Source organism: Pithys albifrons, chromosome 4, assembly GCF_047495875.1.
Source record: "Pithys albifrons albifrons isolate INPA30051 chromosome 4, PitAlb_v1, whole genome shotgun sequence".
NCBI lineage: Eukaryota > Metazoa > Chordata > Aves > Passeriformes > Thamnophilidae > Pithys > Pithys albifrons.
The window spans coordinates 86,494,890-86,519,528 of NC_092461.1; the positions used below are offsets into that span (position 1 = coordinate 86,494,890).

The window sequence follows — 24,639 nt, forward strand, 5'->3', positions numbered from 1 at the left end:
AAGTATGTTTGTTCAATGACCTGCTGAAACTATACCCTGCTTCTCTGCACTTAGCCCCTCTTATACCAACTTCTCATTGGTTTCTTTAAAGCATTAAAAGTTGCTAAACACTTCATGTTATGATTTAATGTCAGAACAGAAGTAACTTTTAATATTAGAAAAAAAGGTTTAGTAATCAAATAGTTCCAAGTCCTTTATTTTTTTTCATTATGACTGACAATGTTGAAATGCCTACAGCATCAACCACATTGCTTCTTATAGGTTTGGAAAAGTTCAGTTAATGAGAATAGTTTTATGTTATGCTGATTACCTCCAACAGTATATATATCATTTGTTATATATACAAGTTGTAAAACAGTTGTAAAAGAAAGACACTTCTTTTTACAAATTACTTGGAATTTCAACTTTTCTGAATGTATCACAGTAAGTGGATGACTTTATGCTGAACATTATAAATTTGTATCATGGCCCAGATTAGCTAACAGTCTTCAGCAAGACTTTTAAAACATTTTCTGTAGTCAACTGTGTACTTTCTGGTTCTTAAAGATCCTTCAAAAGATAATTTGTTATGACAGTTTCTGTGTCAGCAGCTCTTTATTCCTGAGAGCTTTAATTAAATCTTTTAGATGTGCTTATCACTTCTCAGCACATATTTCAGTTATATTTGATTCAAGAGACGAGAAGAGTCACTTTCTTCTAGTTTTCAGATAGCAATGTGAAGCAATTTTATGACACAGATTCTTTCAACAACAATTTCAAAAAGTTAAAACTTACATTGCATACACTTTTTTTATCATGGTATCATGTTTGTCATCCATACTTGAAAGCCTTCTGCTGTGCTTGCAAAAAAATTTAAAAATTAGGGTATATTACTCATATTTTGAAAAAGAAATTTCTGAAATGCATTTGAAGAATTTATTTTGTGTGCTTGCCCACAACTGGAGGCAAGTTGAAAGACACAGAACAAACAAAAAAGTAGATTTTTGAAGCATCATCACAGATTTGTAGAGGCCACCATTAGAATTCTATGACAAGCCTCACATAATGCAATGTGAGAAAAATTCCCCAGGCTGTTGTATCATCCCATCATAGCTGTAGCTGAACTGAAGTTACTGTTCAGTGAAACTGTGATCACTACACTAAATACGAGGAAACCTTATGATAAATATTTGATTTTGAAGTACAGATTTTCAAAATTTAAGCCAAACTATTTACTTGAAACACACAAATCAGTTTTGTTTATATGGTATTTCATTTTAGAAAACAATTAGTAAACATAAGTGTATATCCTTTATTACATTGCAGTATTAAGTATACAAATTAAAATTCTTCAGAAGCACTAAAAGTTTTGTGCCTGAGATCTAAATGAAAAAAATACATCTAACCAGAACTGCTCTACCAGAAAGCTTGCAATTTGTTGTAAAATATATTACTTCAGAACAATTAATAAATCAATTTATATATTCACAACATATAAATACAATAGAAAAAATAAGAACGTGGAAAGTAGTGCAAAAGAGGAGCATTAATTAGAAAGTAATGTATGTCCAAGTGCTAGGTTTCATAATCAATAGTGCACTTTGCAGAGGGTTCTGCAAACCTGTCATTTGAATAATTATTTTCATAAGTACCTAGAGATTTACTTCCATATTCTGGTGTTATGGTCCCTTTAAAGGAGACCAGCTAAAGATGGTTCCATAAGATACAAAAAATGAAGTATCTTCGGATGGGTCGATGGGAAACTCCAGCACTAGAGAAGTAATATTGCAAAATTTGTGCCAAAGAGGCCATCTTGGGTGAAAATGGAGCATATGGGAAAAATTACAAGAGAGTTGTGATGCTTCCAGTGTTATGTGTCTTAAAAAGATGCAGTTTTTTTGGAGTGAAGTACTATTCTAATGGATTTTAATTCTCAAGTAGGAGATGTTATTTCAGCATTTTTTAAAACCAAATCTGATCTCAAAAAAGAAATAAAATATATTACATTTATCTGAATTACTTAAATTCATCAAATTAACAAGAAATTGAACATTGATTTCAATGATATATAAAGGTGAGGGTAGCTCAAAGTTTTTCAAAGAAGAAACTGTAATTTCACCTCATCTTTCAGGTCATAATACATGGAAAATACCACTCAATTTTACTGGACAGAGGGAAATCACCATCTGAAATCAAAATCCCAAACATTACATTATCTTTTGCTATACTTTGAGACATTGATACTGCTTTAATGTAAAACAGAAAGTCATGCATCTGAATGTTTCTCCCTGGTCAGTGAGGCTTTGTGTCTTAAATTCAGTTGGACAGAAAAGCTACCAATGGAAGCAAAGCATCCCCCAAGTTCTAGTAGAGTGCATTTCACACTTCTAATGTAACTTTAAGCATGAGTCTGAAAAAAAGCCCCTTAATTTCAGATGTTTTTCTCTATGCTCCCTACTTCCTAATGAGTATAACAGAACAATATCACACAAATTTCCATCTAAACTGGTATCCTCTTTCTGGTGGTAGGCAAAAGTGGGTCTGCACAAGACTTTAAAAGCAAAGCAGACATACATCCCAGGAGTACGGTGTGAGATTCCAGGAAAACTCAGGTCAAGAACTCCACAGTCAGAGATGGTATTTTTAAGCCTTAAATTGAGTTTTCTTTTACTAAACTGTTCAATTGCTTTCTGGACCCTATAAAGCTTTTATAACAGACTACTAGAAGAGATTTCAGGACTTAACTGTGTTCTGTTAAAAGTTACTCTCCTTTGCAACAAAGATGCCTTTTGCTGGTTTCATCTGCTGCTCCCTGCTTTCGCTTTTGTTAGATTGTGACCTGTTCCTATTCACTCCATCATATATATCCTGAAGTTTGTTTAGTCTCCTCTGCTAAAGGAGACCATAGTCTCCTCCGTGCAAACATTTGTTTACATGTTTGTGGTTCTGCAAACCTTTTCTTGATTTCTTGTGATTTCTTCTGTGATACAGTGAATGTTGTACTCAGTACTCAGGATATGGTCATTTTATTGGATTAATATAGTAGCATAGATGTTGTGTTCTCCATTTCTTTCCCAATAGTTCACTTCTTTTTTTGTTTGTTTTTTTCTACTTAACTGTTCTGGAGCATTGTTGCACCATCTTATCACTTTCTGAATCCCACATAATTAGCAACTGCTTTTCTTTCAAGGAACAGAGCAACATATTCTCACTGAAAAAAAGCAATAGGGTAACTAAAAAAAGCTATTAGTTTTATGAGCAGAATAATTCAGAAATTTTTAAGTTCAACTACAGCTTATTTAGAATCTACTTTTCTATAACTAATCAGATGTTTGTTATTCCTCTATGATTTTTTTCTTCTTTTTCTGAATTCTGATGGCCTCATGATGCTTTCCACTCTATTGATCTCACTGTCACTTCACTGATCTCAAACTATCATCTTTACAGGTCCTGAATGATGATGTGTGAAATTGTTTTTTGAGCCTATTTCAAACTCCAAATATTTCACTTGTTACTTCTATCTCTTTAGACAGAGACATAGTAATGCATTTTTCTATTGCCACTGTGGTGTGCTTTAGAAAAAAAAAAAAGAAAAATAATCTTTTTACCTACAAATTATTTACATAAGCAAGGAGGGTCTGTCAACATGGGCCTGTCAGCATTTGTGGTGTTTATAGGGTGCTGTTTCTTTACTATTATCTGTAAAGTATCTGTCAAAGTTACTTTTTCATTATCGTTTCCATTATTCAGCTGAGATGTGTTTCAAAATTTTGAAAATAAATAGAAAAAAATGTTCTTATAGTTCTTTGGTTCATATCTAAGTATCTTATGTCTTCCTCCACACATAAGATGTTTTAAGTCAAACAGCACCTCAGACTTGGAGAATGCAAATGCGTTCCATTTAGAGAGACTTTCAATGCTTCATTCTGAAGATGACACCACCACTAAGGAACTTCTTTCCCTTCCCAATAAAGTGACACTTGTCATAAAATTTTCCAAGTGATAATTGTGCCAAACTGAAAGACTGTAAAGCTAAAGTTGAGATAAGATTATTCATATTATTTGCATAGTTTTCCTAAATTTCTAGGTTATAAGGATGGAAGACTTAAGAAAGCTTAGAAATTCTTATAAAATTAAAAGCTGTTCTACCAAAATTATTTATATATTCTCAGAATTTCTGTTAGTTTTGTGAAAATAGCTCTATGAATGCTAGATACATCAGTGTGAATCTGTCAGTGGTGCTTCTTACACAATTTTCAAGGGAAAAATTATTTCTCACATCAGGCCTGGGAATAATTAAATGCTGTGTCTTGTTATGAATAAGTGAACCACCTCATACACATGCATGCACTTGTAACAGATGGCTATATATTCATATATCATTATGTTACCCACAACTTTCTATGTAATTTAACTTGAAAGAGATGAGCTACTTACCAAAATGTCATGGCCACTCATTATTAGAATCTGACAGAGAACAATTCTAACACTCTTTGTGCATCAGTTTATGGAGTTAACATAATTACACTGGCACAAAACTGATCAAATTCAGTATCTACAAGACAACATATGAGCACAGTTCATAACCAGAGGATGAAACTATGAGCTTCTTCAGTTTATTCTTTTTGTTTTTCTTAAATTTAACATAGGTTTGGCACGTGTCTCTGTCTTCTATATATTCTATGGATTCTGTATCTTCTATAAAATGCTGCTAAAGTTCCTACAATCAAAGAAATCTACCATGCAAACAATATTCTCAAACTGCTTTTGTTATTTCTGATCCCAGTAGGGTGATGTTTACTCTAAATCCCCTGCTGTGATTCATAATTCTCAGGAAATAAAGTAAATAGATTGAATAAGCTATGCTTGGTTTAAAAACATAACAAAAAGCTGGATTTTGTTTCTGGTCACAGAAGAGCTTCATATAATGTCAGTCCAATACTCTTTTAATTTTAATGCTATAAATAGATTATTTTTAATTATTATAGCATCAATGTTTTTGAAAAGTAGAGATTTTCAGGTATCTAAAGAATTGTGTGGCAAATTTAATCTTTGAAAGCAGCAAACTATTTAAAGATCTGAAAAACCAAGGAATAGCAAAACAACAGCCAGAAAAAGAATTACAACAGTAATAAAATAAATCAATAGAAACAAAGAAAAACCCAAACCACAAGATTTTTGTGAAAGAAAAGAAAAGAAAGGAAAGAAAAGAAAGACAAGAAAGGAAAGAAAGGAATAAAGGAAACAAAGGAAGAAGGAAAAAGAAGGAAAGAAGAAAGAAAAGAAAGAAAGAAAGAAAGAAAGAAAGAAAGAAAGAAAGAAAGAAAGAAAGAAAGAAAGAAAGAAAGAAAGAAAGAAAGAAAGAAAGAAAGAAAGAAAGAAAGAAAGAAAGAAAGAAAGAAAGAAAGAAAGAAAGAAAGAAAGAAAGAAAGAAAGAAAGAAAGAAAGAAAGAAAGAAAGAAAGAAAGAAAGAAAGAAAGAAAGAAAGAAAGAGAGGAAGGGAGGAAAGAAAGGAGGGAAGGGAAGGAAGAAAGGAGGGAAGGACAGAAAAGAAAGGAAAGAAGAGTTTAAGATATAAGTCCTTTTCTATTATTGAAAAGTCCTTTCCTATTACTGAAAGTTAAACGTAAAATTGCAGATGTGAAATCAAACTCAATTACATAAATTGGAGCAACTAATAATCCATATTAATATATACATGCTTTTTAAAAAAAAACCTGTTGCACATAAGGGTACAATAAACCAATAGTTGTGTACACTCCAGCTTCTCAACTGGTCAAATGGATGAAGAGACTGCTTTGCAAGGATGAAATCTTGGACTCTTTCACTGGAATACAGAGAGCTGAGGGGGGTTATGAATGAGATTTATAGAATTATGACGGCAGTAGATAAACTGAACATGACACTGTTGTTGGCCAAATATGAGAACTAGGGGGCACTGAAGCCTGGATTAGAGCATGAACAACAGAAGCATCAAACAGGCACAGCAGTTTGCACAATCTTTTGGATAGAAAGAGGCAGAAGGTGGATATTATGGAAAACCACAGAACAGTCAGTCTCATTGTTATGGGTTTAGCCAGGTGGGCCTAAACTTAGGTTTTAAAGTTCAGCTAGGCCTAGGATTGTCAGCTGACTTAAGCTGGACTGAGCTAGCTAACAGCTGACTTCGTCCAGCCAATAATATTGTATTCCATACCATACTACATCATCTCAAAGGGTGTAAAGTCCAGTGTGTGGGAGTGGCTGGGTGAGTTCCATCGTGGCTGCACTAAGAGGAGGACATCTAGCAGCTCCTCTACTATGCTAGGCCCTGATTCTGTTGCCTGTGCTTGTATTTTTTTTGCATTCAGGGAAGTAGAAATATTTTGTTGTTATACTTTCTCTTTCTTGCTGAGTGTCTTTTGGAGTGCTTATGAATTTGGAGTAATGGGCTTTGTATTAATTGGGGAGTGGGGAGTTATTCCTTGTTATATACATGTAACATGTATAAGTGTGTGCTATATTGTAGTATCCTCTTAATATTCTCTTCTCTGTATAAATACATGTAGTTAGTTTCAGCATAAACCTGGTTTTGAGGGTTTTTCTTTCCTCTCCCTCTTCTTTTCCCCTTGGCTGGTTGGGGGGAGGAGGAACTCTCTTCACTCTGTCCTGGACAGTTGGCATTTTGCCAGCTCAACCCAGGACACTTATCTTAATCCCCAAGACAGTAACAGAAAAACTAATCCTGGAAACCATTTTCAAGCATACTGAGGACAAGGAGGTGGTTATAAGCAGTCAGCATGGATTTCTTAGCATTGTAATGGATTTGTTCTCTGACCAACTTGGTAGCCTTCTACAGTGAAATGTCTAACTTTCTAAATTATGGGAGAAAATGAATGTTGTTGTTTTCTTTATCCTGACATTGGTAATAGTTTCAACAGTGTCTCTCATAACATAGTCATAAACAATCTGATTCAGTACAGAATAAATAAATTATAAATTATGTGGATGGAAAATTAGCTGGACTGCTAGGCTAAAAGATTTGTTGATAGTGAAACGAAGTTGCCCTGGAGGGCTGTCAGTAGTGGTATACCCCAGGGGTCAATGCTGGGTCTAGTACTGTTTAACTGCAGTAATCCTCTGCATTATGGTGCAGAAGGCCATCTCAGATGATGACACAAAACAGGGAAGTCATTAATTGACCGACTACTTTTGCTGTCATTCTGAGGGACATCGAGAGGATGGAGAAATAGACAGACGCTAACCCCATAAAGTTCAAATGGAAATGCCAAATTCTGCACTTGGGTAGTAACAAACCCTTGCACTAGGACAGACTTGAGGCTGCCTGGCTGAAAAGCAGCTTTACAGAGGGAGTGGTGGGCAGTCCTTTTGGAGAACATGCTGATAAGGTCAGGAATGCACCTTCAAGGCAACGAAATCTGACAACATTAGAATAAGCACAGTCAGCAGGTGGAGGGAGATGGTCCTTTCCCTCTACTCTGCACTAGGAAGACCACATTAGGAGTACTGCCTTCAGTTCTGGACCCCCAGTATAAGAAAGACATGGACATACTGTAAGGAGTTTACAAAAGGTCACAGAAATGATTGAGAACTTCACTGCTGTGAATCTGCCTTAAAAGATTCCTCAGGCAAAGTGTGTTATCTGGTTCCAAAAAGGGTTATCTGAATTGCTGGGCAATAGGTCAGTAAGAGAATCCTGAAAGTACTAGTCAGGAATGTATCCTCAAATACTCTTAACACAACAGTTATGGATGCCTCAGGAGTATCATTAAAAATAGACAGTAGAAACACAGCCATTTCATTATGAATTTTGTCCTGGCACTGTCATAATCCAGAGACACTAAAATTAGAATTTTCAAAGGAGTGTATGGATAATAGGTCAACTTATCTCAAACTGTATTGAAAAATTGGTATATCATAAATGTCATTGAGATATCAAAAACCTTCAGGCATCATTCCTCAGAAAAAAACCCAAATTTAGAAAAGCAATATTATCAATTTCTTCCAGATCCATGAATGGTATTTGGCAAAACCCACTTGTTTTACATTGGTAAATAGACAAAACATTGCTACAAAAAATAAACAAGAAAAAAAGTAAGAGTTCTCTTTATCTTATCTGCCTGAGCATTATATCTTGTCTTTAGCTGCTTTAGTCTTTCTCTGCTTTTGTCTTTGTCTGCTCTGCCATTTAGGGATCAGTGCTTGCCTCCTGCTATTTGCATGCATAAGATAATTTTTCTGGTCCTGAGAGCACCTGTACTATTTTATCAGACACAGTAGGTCCTAAGATAACAAAACCTTCACATCACCAGATAACCATCACCATTTGTTGCTTTTCACTTTAACTCCCACATGATTTCAGCAGTCAAAGCCTTACAAAGCACCGAACAGGAGATTAGTGCTCTGTGGCATTTGAAAGCTGAGGTTCCAACTTCCTTGGAAGTTAGATGACTTTCTAGATGCATGCTATCTTTAACAGCTGGTGAGATAGTAGCTGCTATCATGTCGGAATTTGAAGCTGGGAAGAGTGGAAGGGAGCAGAATGAGTCATTGTAATGTACACATTCACATTCCATCTCCAGCCTTAGAAGTTTTAAAAGAAATGCTTTCACTGTTGCAAAGCTCGTAATCACAGCAGAGCAGTTGTGCACAGTATTTGTTTCTACTCCAGCCGGTTCAAGAGATATCAGACTTTAATACTGTCAAAGATGAACAGTGTTTTGGGCAAAGATCCAAGACAGAATGTGGTCTATGTCATAAGTCTCTAGTGCTTCCCAGAATGCTCATACAATTTTCACTCAATGACTGTAACTAGGAGGCATAACACTGAATGATACTGCAGCATAGTAAGCAATTTTTTCAGGAACTGAATTATTTATTTTGTTGAGTGCACATGTTTTTGGTTTTTTCCTTATTTTGAAGAGAACTTCATTTTCAGTTTAAATATTAGCATGGTGTAGTGTTTGCAGAGTAAAAAATCAATACAAAGAACCTTCCTGACATAATTCTGAAAATATCCCATCCAGTTTCAAAACATACTTGGATGGAGAAGAGGAAGCAGATAAGGGAAGCGGAGACGAAAGTTAATGTCTGCTACAAAGTTGCAACTTTCATATTTGGAAAAAGAGGAAAGTAAGAACTATGCATGTTGAGCAACTGCTAAATGTTAAGAATTCTGAAAGGGTAAAAGGAATAAATTGAAACTGGCAACCATGTAACTACCAGGAAGGCAAATGATCAGGCTTTTGATTGGCCTGAAGATTATGTAGGTGAAAATATTACTGTGGCAAGTGAATTTTAATGTATAAAACAAGGAATGAGAAAACAGCTTGCACTAAGTATATTTTCTTAACCTTTTTTCAGCTATTAAAAAAAATACCCACAAAAAACCTTCCATGGAAATCACACATCTTAAAAGAGAAAGAGTGTATATATTATTTATACCTTCTTCTCTGTAGGACCATGTAGTGGGTTGACCCTGGCTGAAGGCCAAGTATCCACTAAAGCTGCTCTCTCACTCCCCGCTGCAACTGGACAGAGGAGAGGAAATACAATAGATCCATGAGTTGAGAAAAGAGCTGGGAGTGGTCACTCACTGATCACAATCATGGGCAAAACAGATTCAGAGTGGGGATATCAATTATATTTATTGCCAACAGGACAGAGCAGAAGAGTGAGAAGTGAAAATAATCTTAAAAACACCTTTCCCCAGCCCCTCCTTCCTTCCAAGTTCTACATCCTCCCCTTTAGTGGTGCAGGGAGACGGAATATCACCAACACTATCTTTCAACAGAAAGACAGCCTGAAGGCAACCTGGATGCACCCTCGATCCAAGCACTGGCACCTCATTGACTATATCTTAGTACAACAGAGAAATGTCAGTGATGTCCGTCATACTCGAGTGATGCCGAGTGCAGAATGTCAAACAGACCACCGCCTTGTGTGCTGCAAACTTAACCTCCACTTCAAGCCCAAACCTAAGAGAGGCAGAATTCCAAGGAGGAGGCTCCAAGTCAGCAATCTTCAAACAGCCACAGTGAGAGACAGCTTTCAGGGAAACCTTCAAACTAGACTTAAAGATAATCCCATAGATCCCTCTCCTGAAGCACTTTGGCAACATATTAAAAATAGCATCCTGCAGTCCTCTGAAGAGTCCCTAGGGTTCTCCTCTGAGAAAAACAAAGACTGGTTTGATGAGAACAATCAAGAGATCCAGGAATTGTTGAAGAAGAAGAGAACTGCTCACCAAGCACACCTTGCTCAGCCATCTTGCCATATAAAAAAAGCCGCCTTTCATCTTGCATGCAGTAAGCTCCAACAGAAACTTCGAGACATCCAGAACAAATGGTGGCTCGACCTAGCAGAAAAGACACAACTATGCACAGATTTGGGTGACCAAAGAGGATTCTATGAGGCCCTGAAAGCAGTGTATGGACCCACACACCAGGTTCAAAGCCCCCTACTCAGTGCAGATGGTCAACTGCTTCTAACAGATAAACCTCCATCCTGAACTGATGGTCTGAGCACTTTCAGACTCTCTTCAGTGCCAACCGTGTAGTCCAAGGCTCAGCAATTCAGCACATTACACAACAACTGGTGAAACATGAATTGGATGCAGCCCCTACTATGGGAGAGATACTCAAGGCCATACAACACGTGAAGACTGGCAAGGCAGCTGGGGTTGATGGAATTCCACCTGAAATATGGAAACATGGAGGTCAAGCGCTCCATACCAAATTCCATGAGCTTGTTGTGCATTGCTGGGAACAGGGGAACTACCGCCAGATCTCTGTGATGCAGTCATTATCACCTTGTACAAGAAGAAAGGAGAAAAATCAGACTGCTCAAATTACCGAGGTATTACTTTGCTCTCCATTGCTGGTAAAATCCTTGCAAGAATACTTCTGAACAGATTAGTACCCACTACTGCAGAAGATCTTCTACCTGAAAGTCAGTGTGGTTTCAGAGCCAATAGGAGCACCACAGACATGGTGTTTGTTCTCAGACAACTGCAAGAGAAGTGTAGGGAACAGAACAAAGGTCTCTATGTAACCTTCGTTGACCTCACCAAAGTTTTCGACACTGTGAGCAGAAAAGGCCTGTGGCGGATCTTGGAACGTTTAGGATGTCCCCCCAAGTTCCTCAAAATGATCATCCTGCTACATGAGGATCAGCGTGGACAAGTCAGATATGGCGATGCACTCTCTGAGCCCTTTCCAATAACTCATGGTGTGAAACAAGGTTGCGTTCTTGCACGAACTCTATTCACAATCTTCTTCAGCATGATGCTCCAAAGAGCCACAGCAGACCTCGATGAAGAAGACGGCATCTACATCTGATATCGTACCGATGGAAACCTATTCAACCTAAGGCGACTGAAGGCCCACACCAAGACCCTGAATCACCTTGTCTGCGAGCTGCTTTTTGCTGATGATGCCGCCCTCGTTGCTCACACAGAAGCAGCTCTGCAGCGCTTAACATCCTGCTTTGCAGAGGCTGCTGAGCTTTTTGGGCTGGAAGTCAGCCTGAAGAAGACGGAAGTTCTCTACCAACCTGCACCTCAAGAAGTCTTCCATCATCCTCACATCACCATAGGCAATTCAGAGCTTAAGTCAGTCCAGCAGTTCACCTATCTGGGAAGTATCATTTCCTCAGAAGGTAAGATTGACAAAGAGATAGAGAACAGGCTAGCAAAGGCATACAGAGCCTTTGGAAAACTCCGTAAAAGAGTCTGGTCCAATAAACACCTGAAGTACAAAGATTAGTGTCTACAGAGCCATTGTACTGTCTACTCTTTTATATGGGTCTGAATCCTGGGTCATCTACCGCCACCACCTGCGGCTTCTCGAACGCTTCCATCAGCGCTTCCTCCGTTCAATCCTAAACATCCACTGGTCTGATTACGTGACCAATGTGTCCATTCTTGAACAGGCAGGGGTCAGCAGTATCGAGGCCATGCTGATGAGAACGCAGCTGCGCTGGGCAGGGCACGTCTCCAGGATGGAGGATCACCGCCTTCCGAAGATTGTGCTCTATGGTGAACTCACCACCGGCTGCCGCAAGAGAGGAGCCCCGAAGAAGAGATACAAGGACTCCCTGAAACAACACCTCAGCCTTGGCCATATTGACTGCCACCAATGGTCCACTCTGGCCTCCAATCGGGATTCATGGAGACACACCATTCACGATGGTGCTGCTTCCTTTGAGAACGCATGTAAAGTCAGTCTTGAGGAGAAAAGACAACGCAGAATGAACCGTTCCTTGCCAATGTCACCTAGGGAAACGTTCTGCTGTGCCTTTTGTGACCGGACCTGCCTATCCCGTATCGGCCTTTTTAGCCACCAGCACGCTTGCAGCAAGCGTGGGTAGTGCCCTTCTCAAATCTTCGTTCGCGAAGCCTGGCCATGATGATGATAAATCCTAAAACAACCATCTATGCAATCTACTTCCTTCAATATTCTTGACATCTGTTTTCAATTTTTACTTTTAAATGTGTTTAAACGTTGAGCACTTAAATATGAATGTAAAACACAACTACCTTAATAATGAGAAAAATGGCAAAATCAGTTTGTTTTCATTCTTGATGTATGCTTAGTAATAGAAAAAGAGCTGAAGCATGCTTTGTATTCAAATATTAGAAAAATTACTGTTATCCTGTTATAATATGCAAGGAATTAAATATTTATTGTCACAATTACATGATAAACAGTGACAGACATAGGAAAAAAATATTTTCAAGCAAATTTTGGAAAATGTACTGTTTTCCACATTCTTTCACTGTAAAAGCAGATGATAGGGATATTCTGGTTCATTGCAGTAGGTTCATAGTATTCTGAAAACCAAAGGTAGAAAAGTCAAAATATTCCTATCAGTTTCCTAAAAGCTGATTTTTTTATTTCTTGTGTTCGTTTTGTTGGGAAGAGTGGATTGATTTTTTCTTCTATCATGTAATTGCAAGAAAAAGTAGTCTTAGCCTGGTATGTTCATATTCAAGAATATTAGAATCAAAGGAAAATGTTACTATGCAAAGTCAACTGAGAAAAAAAAAAGTGATTATCTGAGAATGGGGTCGTTCATCCTCTCCCTTCCTGCCCCACTTTTGAGTGATCCTAAAACACTCATTTCATGACAGAGAATTAAGGGAAAAAACTAAGAAAAAGGAGAGCTTTTCAAAGGTCATCTTAATTCTTATTATATGTCAAAAAGTGAAACAATTATGTGATAAATGGGAATAATTCTTCTTTTAACCTAACTGTTAACAAGACCTGAACTTATGAAAGACTTTTTGAAGGAGTCCTTTCTTCTTATGTAGCTACTTACTGCTGTTTATCTTCTGCCATTCTAAAAGTGCTTATAGTGGATAACTTACTCAAAATTTCAAGTTCTGATCTGTACAGCTACAGTGATACAGAAGCAAAGAGTAGGTTTTAATTTGCAGTAGCAAAAGTTTGATCAAATTTGTCATTTTGTTATATTCTACTTCAGGGAAAATATTAAATGTAACTGTACAGTAAATTTCAGTGGTACCTGTTGTTATACACAGTGCCCAGAAACATACTACAGAAATTTCTTCTAAGACAAATTTTGAACTCAAACCAGGTTATAATTATGTAGGAAAATGCATTTTCTTTTGAGGGAAATCAAAGAATAATTTCAAATGAGTTCAAAAACTAAAAATAACTGAATGAGAAATACAGAAAAACATGTCTTGGGGTCTTGTGGCTCTCAAAGGAAATTGAACATTTAACATTTTAAAACAATGTCATGATGTTTGAGAGCCCATATAGTATTTTTAGATGTATGAATGGCATGGAGGATGAATTTCCTTTGGGTCTATGCAATTTCTGTTGTGTAAAAATATCCATATGTTCACTCATGATCTTTCACAGTCCCCTAATGCCAAATGGCAAATGTGTTTTAATTAAATCAGAAGCTGACATAAATCCATGGTCTATAATTTGGGAAGTAACCTGTAATTCCACTCAGAATATTAATTATTTAGGTCATTAATAAGTGTCTAAAATTAAGGTGTATTTTATATCAGTAAAGATGATAGCTCAAGGTTTTAAAGATTTTCTTTCTTCATTCTGATTTTGTTTCATAATAGAGATTCCTTTCTTCTATATCCACACTTGGAAATAATCTATGCATGACTTTTCAAATAATCCTGCATAGAGCCTCGGTGACTGGTGAGACAGTAAATGACAAATCACAGTGGATCTAGACTGACATTTATTATTTATTATTATTACATGAACTCTCACCTTTTATAATTATGTATTCAGGATATTAGTTATTTGATCCAAAGGATTGTTTGATCAAAAGATTTCTGATTGAAGTATTTGAGATTTGGGGGCGGGGAGGGGGGCGGGCGGGGAGGAGTCTTTTTCAGTCTAATTTCATTTTCTATATCAAACCCATCAAACAGTATATGAAACTTTTAGGAAGGCACATAAAATAATTAACAGTATTCCTTTGAGAAGAGAACTATTTTTCACTTTCTATAATGAGTCCAGAAATCAAATACGAACCGGTGTGGGAAAGTTCGACTCTTCCAGGATACCTGTGAAATCATCACCAAAGAAAAAGTGTTTTGGAAATAAATTTCATCTCTTTTTTTGAAATCCTGAGATTCCATACTCTTTAGGTTCTCAAAAATAAATGTTTCTTGATGTATTTTCTTTAACACTGTTACACTAGTCACCTATTATTTTGTTACAAATCTACACTCCTGAGAAATACCTTCGTCTGTCCTTGGGAAGTCATCATTGATTAAAACAAACAACAACCTTGTAATGTTTCTCTGTAGTTTCATTAGAGCAAATTGTGTGAGGATTAAGTAAGACAACAATAATAATTTAAGTATCATGTATAGCTACCTTAAAATAGTTCTATCTAGCTCTTCCATTTAATTAAGATTTGGAAAGAATCCCATCTTACATTAATATTTATTGTGCACTTGCACTAAAAAAAAGAATAATTTAAACAGCAGTGAAAAATTTTAAAATGTTCTGTGGAGAAATGCACATGCAAACTATACTAATTGAGCTCTAAAATTGTGGTGCTAAACAACAAAAGCAAGGAAATGCACAGTGAAGCAGGAAATGTACCATATGTTATTGTATACCTGGGCACAATGGGGACACTATCTTAATGGCTTTCTTAATGTTCCTGTTGTACTAGATATTGGTGGACATATGGTATGCTGCCTTTTTATGCTTGTGTATTTTCATGATTTTGTTACTGACTTTGATAGCATTTTCTATTTGTCTACTGTTGGAAAAATGGCTTTAAAATGTTTTGCTCATTTATCTAGAGTTTGAAGCCCATGCATTTTATTTTGATTATTCATTTGCACCCTAAATTTTTTTAGTTTTGTTTTCTTCTGGAGCAGTTGCATATTACTTTTACGATTAGGCTTTCCACAATTTTAGTCCCTTTTGGCAAAAATTCGGAATACAGTTGTGAAGTCCTTCCACATATGGAGAGGGTTTAACTCACTGTCAGTGCTGGCCAAACAGATGGCTAAAGCAACAGTTGCACAGCTCACCAGGCTTTGTACAAGCAGGATGGTACAACCATAGAATCACAGAATTATACAATTGTTTAGGTTGGAAACGACCTTTAAGATCATTGAGTTTACCCATTAACCCATCACTACCAAGGCCAATACTAAGCCATGTCCCCAGGTGCCACATCTACATGTCTTTTGAATACCTCCAGGGATGGTGACTCAACCACTGCCCTGGGGAGCTGGTTCCAGTGCTTGACAACCCATTTGGTGAGGAAACATTTCCTAATATCCAATCTAAACCTCCTGTGGTGTCACTTGAGGCCATTTTCTCTTGTCCTGTTACTTGTTACTTGAGCACTCATGCAATTGGCTTCTTCCCTGCCTGCTCCAAGGGAACTTGACAAATTCTAGTTGGCATGACAGGTTTCCCACTTCACTTGTCTTCTAGTGCTTTTCCATAACAGCTGAGGGGCAAAATAGAGCAACTCTTGGCTCATCACTTCTTGGATGCCAAGATTTTTTTCAAGGTTGGCTGATGCAGACTCCCAGTGGGAAACATTTCCTTTTTTTTTTTTTTTAATAGCACAAACTCTATAAATGTTTCCACTTAAATAGGCTGTTCTTTGCTTCCCTAACATGGAATACACACATTGAAGTCACAAAAGTGCAAAACTGCAGGGGAAATATAACTTGTAAAAAGAGAAGAGCAACTGAGCCAGATTCTTTTGACATACATGTGAATTACTGAAGTTATACCCTGGCAAATATTATGCCCTTCCTTAAAGCAGTCAGCTCATGAGTTCTTACAGGAGGTGTTTGAAGACTGTGGTAAACTAATGTGGAGATAAGAGAAAGTTGCTGTCAACAGGCACTCTTTAAGTTTTATGTATCATTACAGATTGAGACTAGTTTTTAAATATGATTGTCTATCTGATAGTTATGTCTGGCAAGTATGAGCACTTTAGACTAAACTTTCAAAGTTTACCATTCTATATACTCATATAGTGGTTTTAGCAGCTCATGGTATTTTAGATGCATTAATCTAATTATGAAATAGAAGGCAGAATGAAAGTCTCTTAACTTTTCATAGATGTCAGATGCCCTTACATGACATCTGGAAATGCCAGCCTATGTGTTTCTGAAATGCTTAAGTAAGAAATACTTTAAAAACAAATAATGTGTTTTGTCCTGAAAATTTGCTATGTGTATTCCCAGGGGAGCAAGAGGTAATTTAGGCACACAGCCATGAGTTAGAGTCAATGTTTTTCCATATATTTTAGTTTACTTTTTTTAAATTTAACTTAAAACCTTTTCAGTTGCTAGTTTTAGGGATTCTATTTTTAGTTTATATTAATATATTTTCAATTAACAAATGAATAGAAAATAATAGAACTATGAGTAATATTGCACAAGTACTTTAATAAGGAATTTTTAATAGAACTTATCTAGACTTCATTTTTTTAAAGCAAAGTCATTATCAGAAATCATTAAAGTAATTAAAAAGGAAACAGCCATCCCGTTCTAAAAGATTCCAGTAAAATTCAGTAACAGCAACCAAATTTCTGAATAGACCGGTCTTGTGTATCCAGCAGGGTGAAGAATTTGCCATCTTATTGATTCTTACTGATGTAAGGCTTGGCAATCAGTCTGTATTTGGAATGATTAGTGAGCATGTTCATCAGTTGACAGGAGCATCATGAGGTTTGTGATGCTAGAAGCAATCACACTGCTATGCTAGCTCAAAGGCTTTTATACTTTGGCAGCTTAAATGATTTTGACATGTGATGCTGTTTTTTCTAAGAACATAGTGATTTTATAAGCAGTAGGCAGATTAGATTAGATATGTATTCATAATGGCATGACTGACCCATCCACGCTGCCAGGAAAGGGATTACAACTATGACAAAGTAACTAGATACCACCTGTTATGATCTGGTTATTAAAATGATTAGAAATGCCTTTGCCTGAATTAGACGTGCAAACAAGACCATATGTCACAGTCAATAGTATGGATTTTATTTAACAGTAAATGTGAGGCAGAGAGAAAGAGACAGAAATAGGAAAAAGGAAGTGCAGGAAAGACAGAGAATGACAGAGAGAGATTAAATAGAAAATGTATCACCACCCCATGGAACTCAGCAGTGTCCCATGGGTCCTTTTCTTCTAGTCTTTTTGATGGTGAGGGTTCCACAACAAAATATGGAGTCCAATGAGTTAATATACATTCAGGAGATATCCAGGCGCCTCCCTTTGGAGGGAGAAGTTTTGCAGTCTCTTGCAACAGGCTCTGTTGCCTCACTTGGATCACATGAAGTCCTCTGGTGGTGAAAGACCTCAGGAGTGAGTCTGGGTGGCATTTTGGGGGACTTTGATGGCTTATGATCACTTCTTAGCTGCCTTTCATGTGAATGCCCCATGTGTATGTGGTATTCCTGGAGTGGGAGCAGAAGTTACTCCTTTTGTTTGCTCTGGAGAGATTTCACCATCACACATACAAAACCCTTCTCTTCTGCTATCCACTGAGCCTTGTTGACCTCTCCGTAGACCTGAGATAATTAGCCGGTAGTCTCATCTCAAGTTCCCATTATAGTCCAAACTCCAGTTAGGAGTCATACTGGAGGGAGAAGAGGCAGAGGAGAGGGAGTGGATAGGGTGGAGAGGGAGGTGCTTTGGTGCTTGCAGACAGACAGTTTCTTTGCAGTTTGACAAAATGTCTTTCTATGCTTTTGACAGTGTTTCAGACATTAACAGCATTTCAGTCTATCTCACCACCACAGTGTTCCACAGTTTGGCAAAAACTCTCAGGTTACTTGATATGTTGTTCAAAAAACAAGACTTTTTAAGGTCTCAGAGTCAGGTCTGAACCAATGGGTTTGTGAATTCCCTTTTTAGAAAGCCTGTTCAAGACACATAAAAACAAACAAACCAACCAAAGCAAACCAAACCAAAAAACAGTAATCACACTGCAGCTTGTGGTAGAATTTTGGTGAAAATGCAAAGATGACATGGAGAGAATTGGAGATGTATGTCCCTAATTTTATAGCCCAGGGAATTCTCAATTAACATGGATGAGATAAAAACTAATAATATACAGAAACAGTTTAGATCTGCCAGGATTTGTTTACTCTTGCAGGCAGTCTTCTTGAGTCAGTTTTGAAGCATAGCTACTCTGGGTAGTATTTAAGATCCTAAATGCTGATAAATCTCTGTTATTCTAAACAAGGCTATTGTCTGTTCACTGTGCTTGAGTTCCACAGAGCATAATAGCCTGTTTCTAGTGTCCCGTTTGACTGGATTTTCTTGATTGGCTGCACATTGTTAGTAGGAATGTGATTTATCCACCCCAAAAATATAAAAAATAATATACATTTTAGCATGGTTGTGTTTTAATGATAATCTTTATGGTGAATATGTTTTTGTTAATAATCTCTCCCTATTGTTATTGATATACTATGAAGACATTATGCTGAACTAGCACCTGAATTCTGTCAAATGAGAGGTTTGAGATATCTTTAATCTTTTCCACTCTTCCCCACTTTCCCTTCTTGCAATAAAAATAATCATGAGTTACAAATAAGTACTCTAAATGTATCTTGAGTAGCAGTAGGACTGCAGTTCAGGACAGCCAATCAATAAATAATGACTCGTAGTCATCAAAAGAGTAGCTTGTTTCCCACTGTGTAAGACAATTCCAAGTAATTGCTCTGAAACCCTATACTGCTTTGTTCTTTATTAAGGTATGAGCTGAAAAAGTACCCAGTGTGTACTATAAAGTTAAAAATACTGACAGATTTTCTCATCTAAATTCCACTGTCTCCTACTAAAATTTGTTTCATAGAAGAAACTTGATCTGCAATTGTTTAAACTTGAATTGACTTTTCTGCTTCATGTTGAGGTCACATCTTTTTAAAAATTTCATTTCAGAGTAAGGAGATGAAACCAAGCAAACAAAGGATTTGGGACCAAACTAAATTCCTTGTATGTTGCTGGAGATTCTACCGAGACAGTGAGTGAAGAGGAGGAACATCATCAAACAGTCCTATGGCAGCAAGGCTAACAGTGAAGAGGAGCAGCAAACACCTTGTACTCTTCATAAAGACTTATATGAAAATGTCATTGAAGTGTGTGTCAGCCATATATAGGAACACTGCATCCATTGTTTCTATGTATTCCTGATTTTTTGCTAAGAACAAGGAAAATTATGCTAGTGTCAGTGTGTACAAATATGGAATTTTTGCTGGCCATTATCTATCCTTCCTTCTTAATGGTTCTCTTCTAAAGCAAAATGTGGACTTTAATTAGCATGTCCAACTTTTTAACTGTGGGGAAAGGATGTGCATGGCATATGAGAGAGGTTCACATTTTGTCCTGGAAAGATAATGAATCTGAAGTGGAAGTCAATGGTTGGCTTCTAGCTTTGCTCCTGCATTTTCTTTTCATACAGTAGTGGGCAAATACATCTGTACTTCAGGTCTCTCAGTTCTACCAGGGTTATGCATATTACACCTTTCTTTCTGTAGAAAAAAAAAAACTAAATTAAAGAAGAAAATTTATTTTATTTAAAATACCATAGTGTTATCACATATACATTTAGATTAAAGAAGTACTCTTTCTCTATGCATTTCTTTTACTCATGCCGTAATAGAAATAACATATCTAAAATTAACCTTAAGGTCTATATATCACATTTTTATTTAAATTGTCCATTTAACAAACTGTAAATATCAAATAGGAAGCAACAGAAATATATTAAGACAAACTGAAAGAACAAATTTTGAGAATTTTAAAAAAACCCCATGATTTATAAAAACAACAACTTTCGGACATCAAATTAGACACAAATAACAATTAGATGCTATTTGCCACATACAACTGATAATGTGTATATGCAGATTCTATTGTGCAAGGATTCTGTGAACTTGATGCAATTGCCCAGGAATATGCTTGTTTCAGACCTTATATCGCTATTAACCAAAAACTTGTAAGAGAATTCTAGTTTTTTGAAAAGCCATCTCCTTTCTAAGAGGGGATTGTATGATCTCTTGATTTCTCCTGTAACCTAAGACCATACAAAAAAGGAAAATTATTAAGGATTGTTAGTAACATAGAAATAACATTTTGCCCAGGAACTCACTGAGCTGCAAATATTTGGAAGCTGGGATCTACATGTTTTTATGACTCTCCATGAGCTTTTGGCTGGTGCTGGAGATGGGATGCTAGAGTAGAAGGATCTGTGTTTTAACTACCTTCGTACTTTCTTAACTCTCTTTCATGTTTATAAATGCTGACCTAAGCCCAGCCATTACCTCTCAGGATACACTAAGGAATATACAAAGAGGGAATGTTGTCTTTCTCTTTTGTCAGTAGCTAATCAATCAGTTCATCAACAAGGTACAGAGTTACTGTGAGGAAATTTATTTTTATATGGAGTTTAAACATGTAAAATGACAATAAAATAAGGTTGGTATTTTTTTTCATAATCCAAACTTCTTCCCTTTATTAATTCACTGGTTCAAGGGTTTATATTAAACAAAAGAATTGGGGCTTTTTCTTGTGAAATGACATACTGGTTTTCTCTAAAACTCCATCTGCTTTTCTCATGCCAATGTCTTCATACCACTGCAGTGTGTAATGTATGTATGGCCAAACTTCGCGAACGAAGATTTGGGCAGGGCTCTCCCCACGTGGGTGTGCCCTTCGAGCCTGCGCAGTGGATTTTTTAGGTGAAGGCACAACGTGCGCAGAACTGGCCCCACCATTTAAGTCCTGAGGTCCATTTGCCACGGCCGAGCGAGCTCGGACAGTGACAGTGAAATCCTCAGTACTGTCACAGCACCCGGTACTAACCGGGACTGACCCTGCTGAGCATCCGAGATGTGACGGGATCGGATGGCAGGGAGGCATTTAACTGCCCGGTACGGTCTCCACTGAGACTCGAACCATGACCTTGTGATCCAGAGTCCGGAGTGCTCACCATTACACCACGGGACCGTCCCTAGTGGGTAATGTAGCTATATTGAAAACATTGATTTGCAAAATATTAATGGCAAGTGCATAATTATTGCTTTTTAAATGCTGTAACAGCCAAATGCACTTTTATGGTTACATTGAAACACTTGAAAATACAGCAACACAACACAACACCTTACTGATAAAAGCTTCTATAATTTAGAGGAGATTTACAGACAAGATCATTTTTTTTTTCCTCTGAGAAGATATGAGAAATATAGTTCTTTTGGAGATAAAGCTGTAAGGTTTGCTTTGGGAAAAACCTCTATAAACTCCAGGGTCTCTTTTCAGCCCACAATAATATCTGTGGCTAAAAATCAAGTCAAATTATTGAGTTACTAGGGGAACTAGGATTCTCAGATTACTCTCTATATTTCTAAACATGTAGGAAAAACAAATAACCCTTACTTGGTGCTGGAGAACATTTCTGTGCTAACAGCTTGGTAGTGTAACATGGATATTGATGGAAATCAAATTAGAAGCTAGTTTCTGCTGCTCTGTCTAGCTCTACCATATAAACTTTTTGTACTTGCTGACTGTATTATGACACCCAGCAGTGACACCTGGCTAGTCTAAAGGTCGTGGTGACAATAAAAATATTATCAGGTGATGATAGTTTTAAAATTTATATTTCAGAATATAAATGTAGTATATTTTCTTTCTCATTAGGAGGTTATAGTTTCTTGTGAGGTAGTCAGTATTCACTTATTGTCCTTGTAGTCCTTGCAATCACTTATTGATCATATTTTACTTTCAGATGCCTTCTGAATAGTACTTTTTAAGTTTTCTTGCTTGCCTATGATAAATCACACAAGATGCCTTAATTTTTCATAATTTCTTCCAACTACCTGAGATAGAGAAAACTCAGCTACTTCAATTACTACATAAATATTTATTTCATCAATATATACACAAAGAACTTCATAGACCTCTATAAAGAAGTAAACCCATAAATTAATCACTTGAAAGTAAGCCAAAATAAGATGATACATGATTGCCCTGGCTGCAGTTCATAATGACTGAAAGTGTAAATTTATAACCTTTTCATAATAATACTAGAATGTCTCCTGAACTTAAATATTTGACCTATGATATTTGCTATATAGCAGTGCTCTCATCCATTCCTCTTCACACTTGACATGGGGGCAGTGAAGATACACAGATTTGTACAGGAGTGATTTGCTCAGGATCACTAAGCATAATTATGGAAAAGCGAGAAAAACTAATGCTAAATCTGGTTGCCAAATGCTGTGCTGTTCTTCATCTCTTACATGATTGGTGCCTAAAAAAGTGGATTGTCACTAGAAAACCTTCACAAAAATGGTCTTTCTTGTTTTCCCTTTTATGATAAATAGCATGAACATTTTATGTGGATCAGTTTTACAAACTGATTATAAAAACAGTGATAGAAATACCTGCAAATAATTTTAACAACTGGCAATTAAACCTTGTTTAATACTATAAATGTGTATATTATTTAATATTGGAACACATGCAGAAAGATAAGAAACAATGATTTATGTAGTCTGTAGTTGATTAGTCTGTTTAGTAGTTGATAAGGAAACAGTGGGTAACACTGTGTTTAGAATAGAACAGAATAACTCACATGGAAGGGAACTGTACCAATCATCTAGTCTTTCCATGACTTTCACAATTGAAAGGCTATCTCAGAATAAACTGAGTCTATTTTCCCCACTTTAAAAGGAAAGAAACGTCCAATACTAAATTTAAGATATGCCACTAAGAAATTATTTCTCAGAAAATATGAAGATTCTTGGATGCCTTTTACCATTACAGACCTCTTATCACATGACTTCAGGAAGAAAGCAAGCAATTTCACTCAAAAAGGTCTATTCATAATTTTATAAAATCTAAATCAAAATTATCTAAAAATCAAACACTAATTCAAAGGGATAGTCTAAATATATTTAATAAATATAACTATGTTAGACTGCAAGTGTGGTTCAATTGCTTCCTTTAATCTTGAATAGATTATTTTCCAGGTAATGCCCTTTCAGGAATTTATTGATCGAAATTAGGAAAGGGACATGAATGACTGCTTATGCTAAGATTGGATAAAATAATTCTTAAGGTTATTAACATTTGAAAGGATGAAAATGCAGATAAGAAAAGGACAAAGAAAACCATGCTACTTACCATTTAAGCTTTAGGTTTTATCTTTGTAAGAGTTTAGAATGAAGAAGCACTAGCATATTATCAGTCAGTGGGCACATCAGAAGTTAAAACTGCATTTGCTAGTCTCATTAACTCAACAAATTCTACGGTACACATACTTTAGAGTGTAGTTCAGTTTGTAAATTAATGCTTTTCTTCCAATGAGATGATCAATAAAAATACAAATGGATTCAACAGCTGATGTTTTACAAAGCTTCTTATTACACATAGCATTGTTTTATTGTGTCTTGGGTTGAACTCGCAAAATGCCAGCTGCCCAATACAGAGTCAAAGCCTCCCTCGCTCTCCCAAGGGAGAAAGGAAAAAACTGGAAACTCAGAACAGGTTTAAACCCAAACTAATTATATATATTTATACAGAAAAGAGAAAATTAAAAAAAAACCCTACAATAAAATACACTTACACAAGTTAGAAATAACAAGAAATAACTCCCCACTCCCTACCAAACACAAATCCTATTATTCTAACTACAAAGCACTCTGGAGAATTCAATTACCCAGAGACAGACCCAAGCAGAGAGAAAGACTAAGAACAAACATTTTACTTCCCTAAGATATCATGGTGGTTAAGCCAGTGCTGGGTCTGGGCCTCCTGTCCCTCCTGGGACAGCACAGTGCATTCTACTGGGACCACAGCTTGAAGGAACTGACCAAGCCACTCCCACACTGGCTCCTGTACTTTGAGATGATACCGGAATATGGTGTGGAATACCATTGGCTAGAAGAAGTCAGCTGTCAGTTGGCTCAGCCCAGCTCAAGTCAGCTGACAGTCCCAGGCCTACCCTGAAATCCAAAGCCTAAATTTAGGTCCACACTTACCCAAACACATAAATATTGATATCCACAAACAGAATTAAAGAAGCACAGCTTTGAGAGTTTTGAAATGGCAGTGTATTTCTGAAAGTCCTTAGTTGTTCAATTATGTCCTATGGACATTGATTA

The 24,639-nt window shown here is 36.6% G+C and overlaps 1 protein-coding gene across 2 annotated transcripts in view; it reads left to right on the forward strand.

Annotated features, from left to right (window-relative positions):
- CCDC102B (coiled-coil domain containing 102B) overlaps positions 1-24,073 on the forward strand; it is a 169,404-nt gene extending 145,331 nt beyond the window's left edge. The window contains exon 6 of one of the 2 annotated variants that reach the window (XM_071554899.1): positions 19,418-24,073. In XM_071554899.1, coding sequence (XP_071411000.1) covers positions 19,418-19,507 — 90 coding nt within the window. In that variant the 3' untranslated portion in view covers positions 19,508-24,073. The remainder of the gene's footprint in view (positions 1-19,417) is intronic. The other variant, XM_071554901.1, reaches the window with a different exon arrangement.
- The last annotated feature ends 566 nt before the right edge of the window (positions 24,074-24,639 follow it).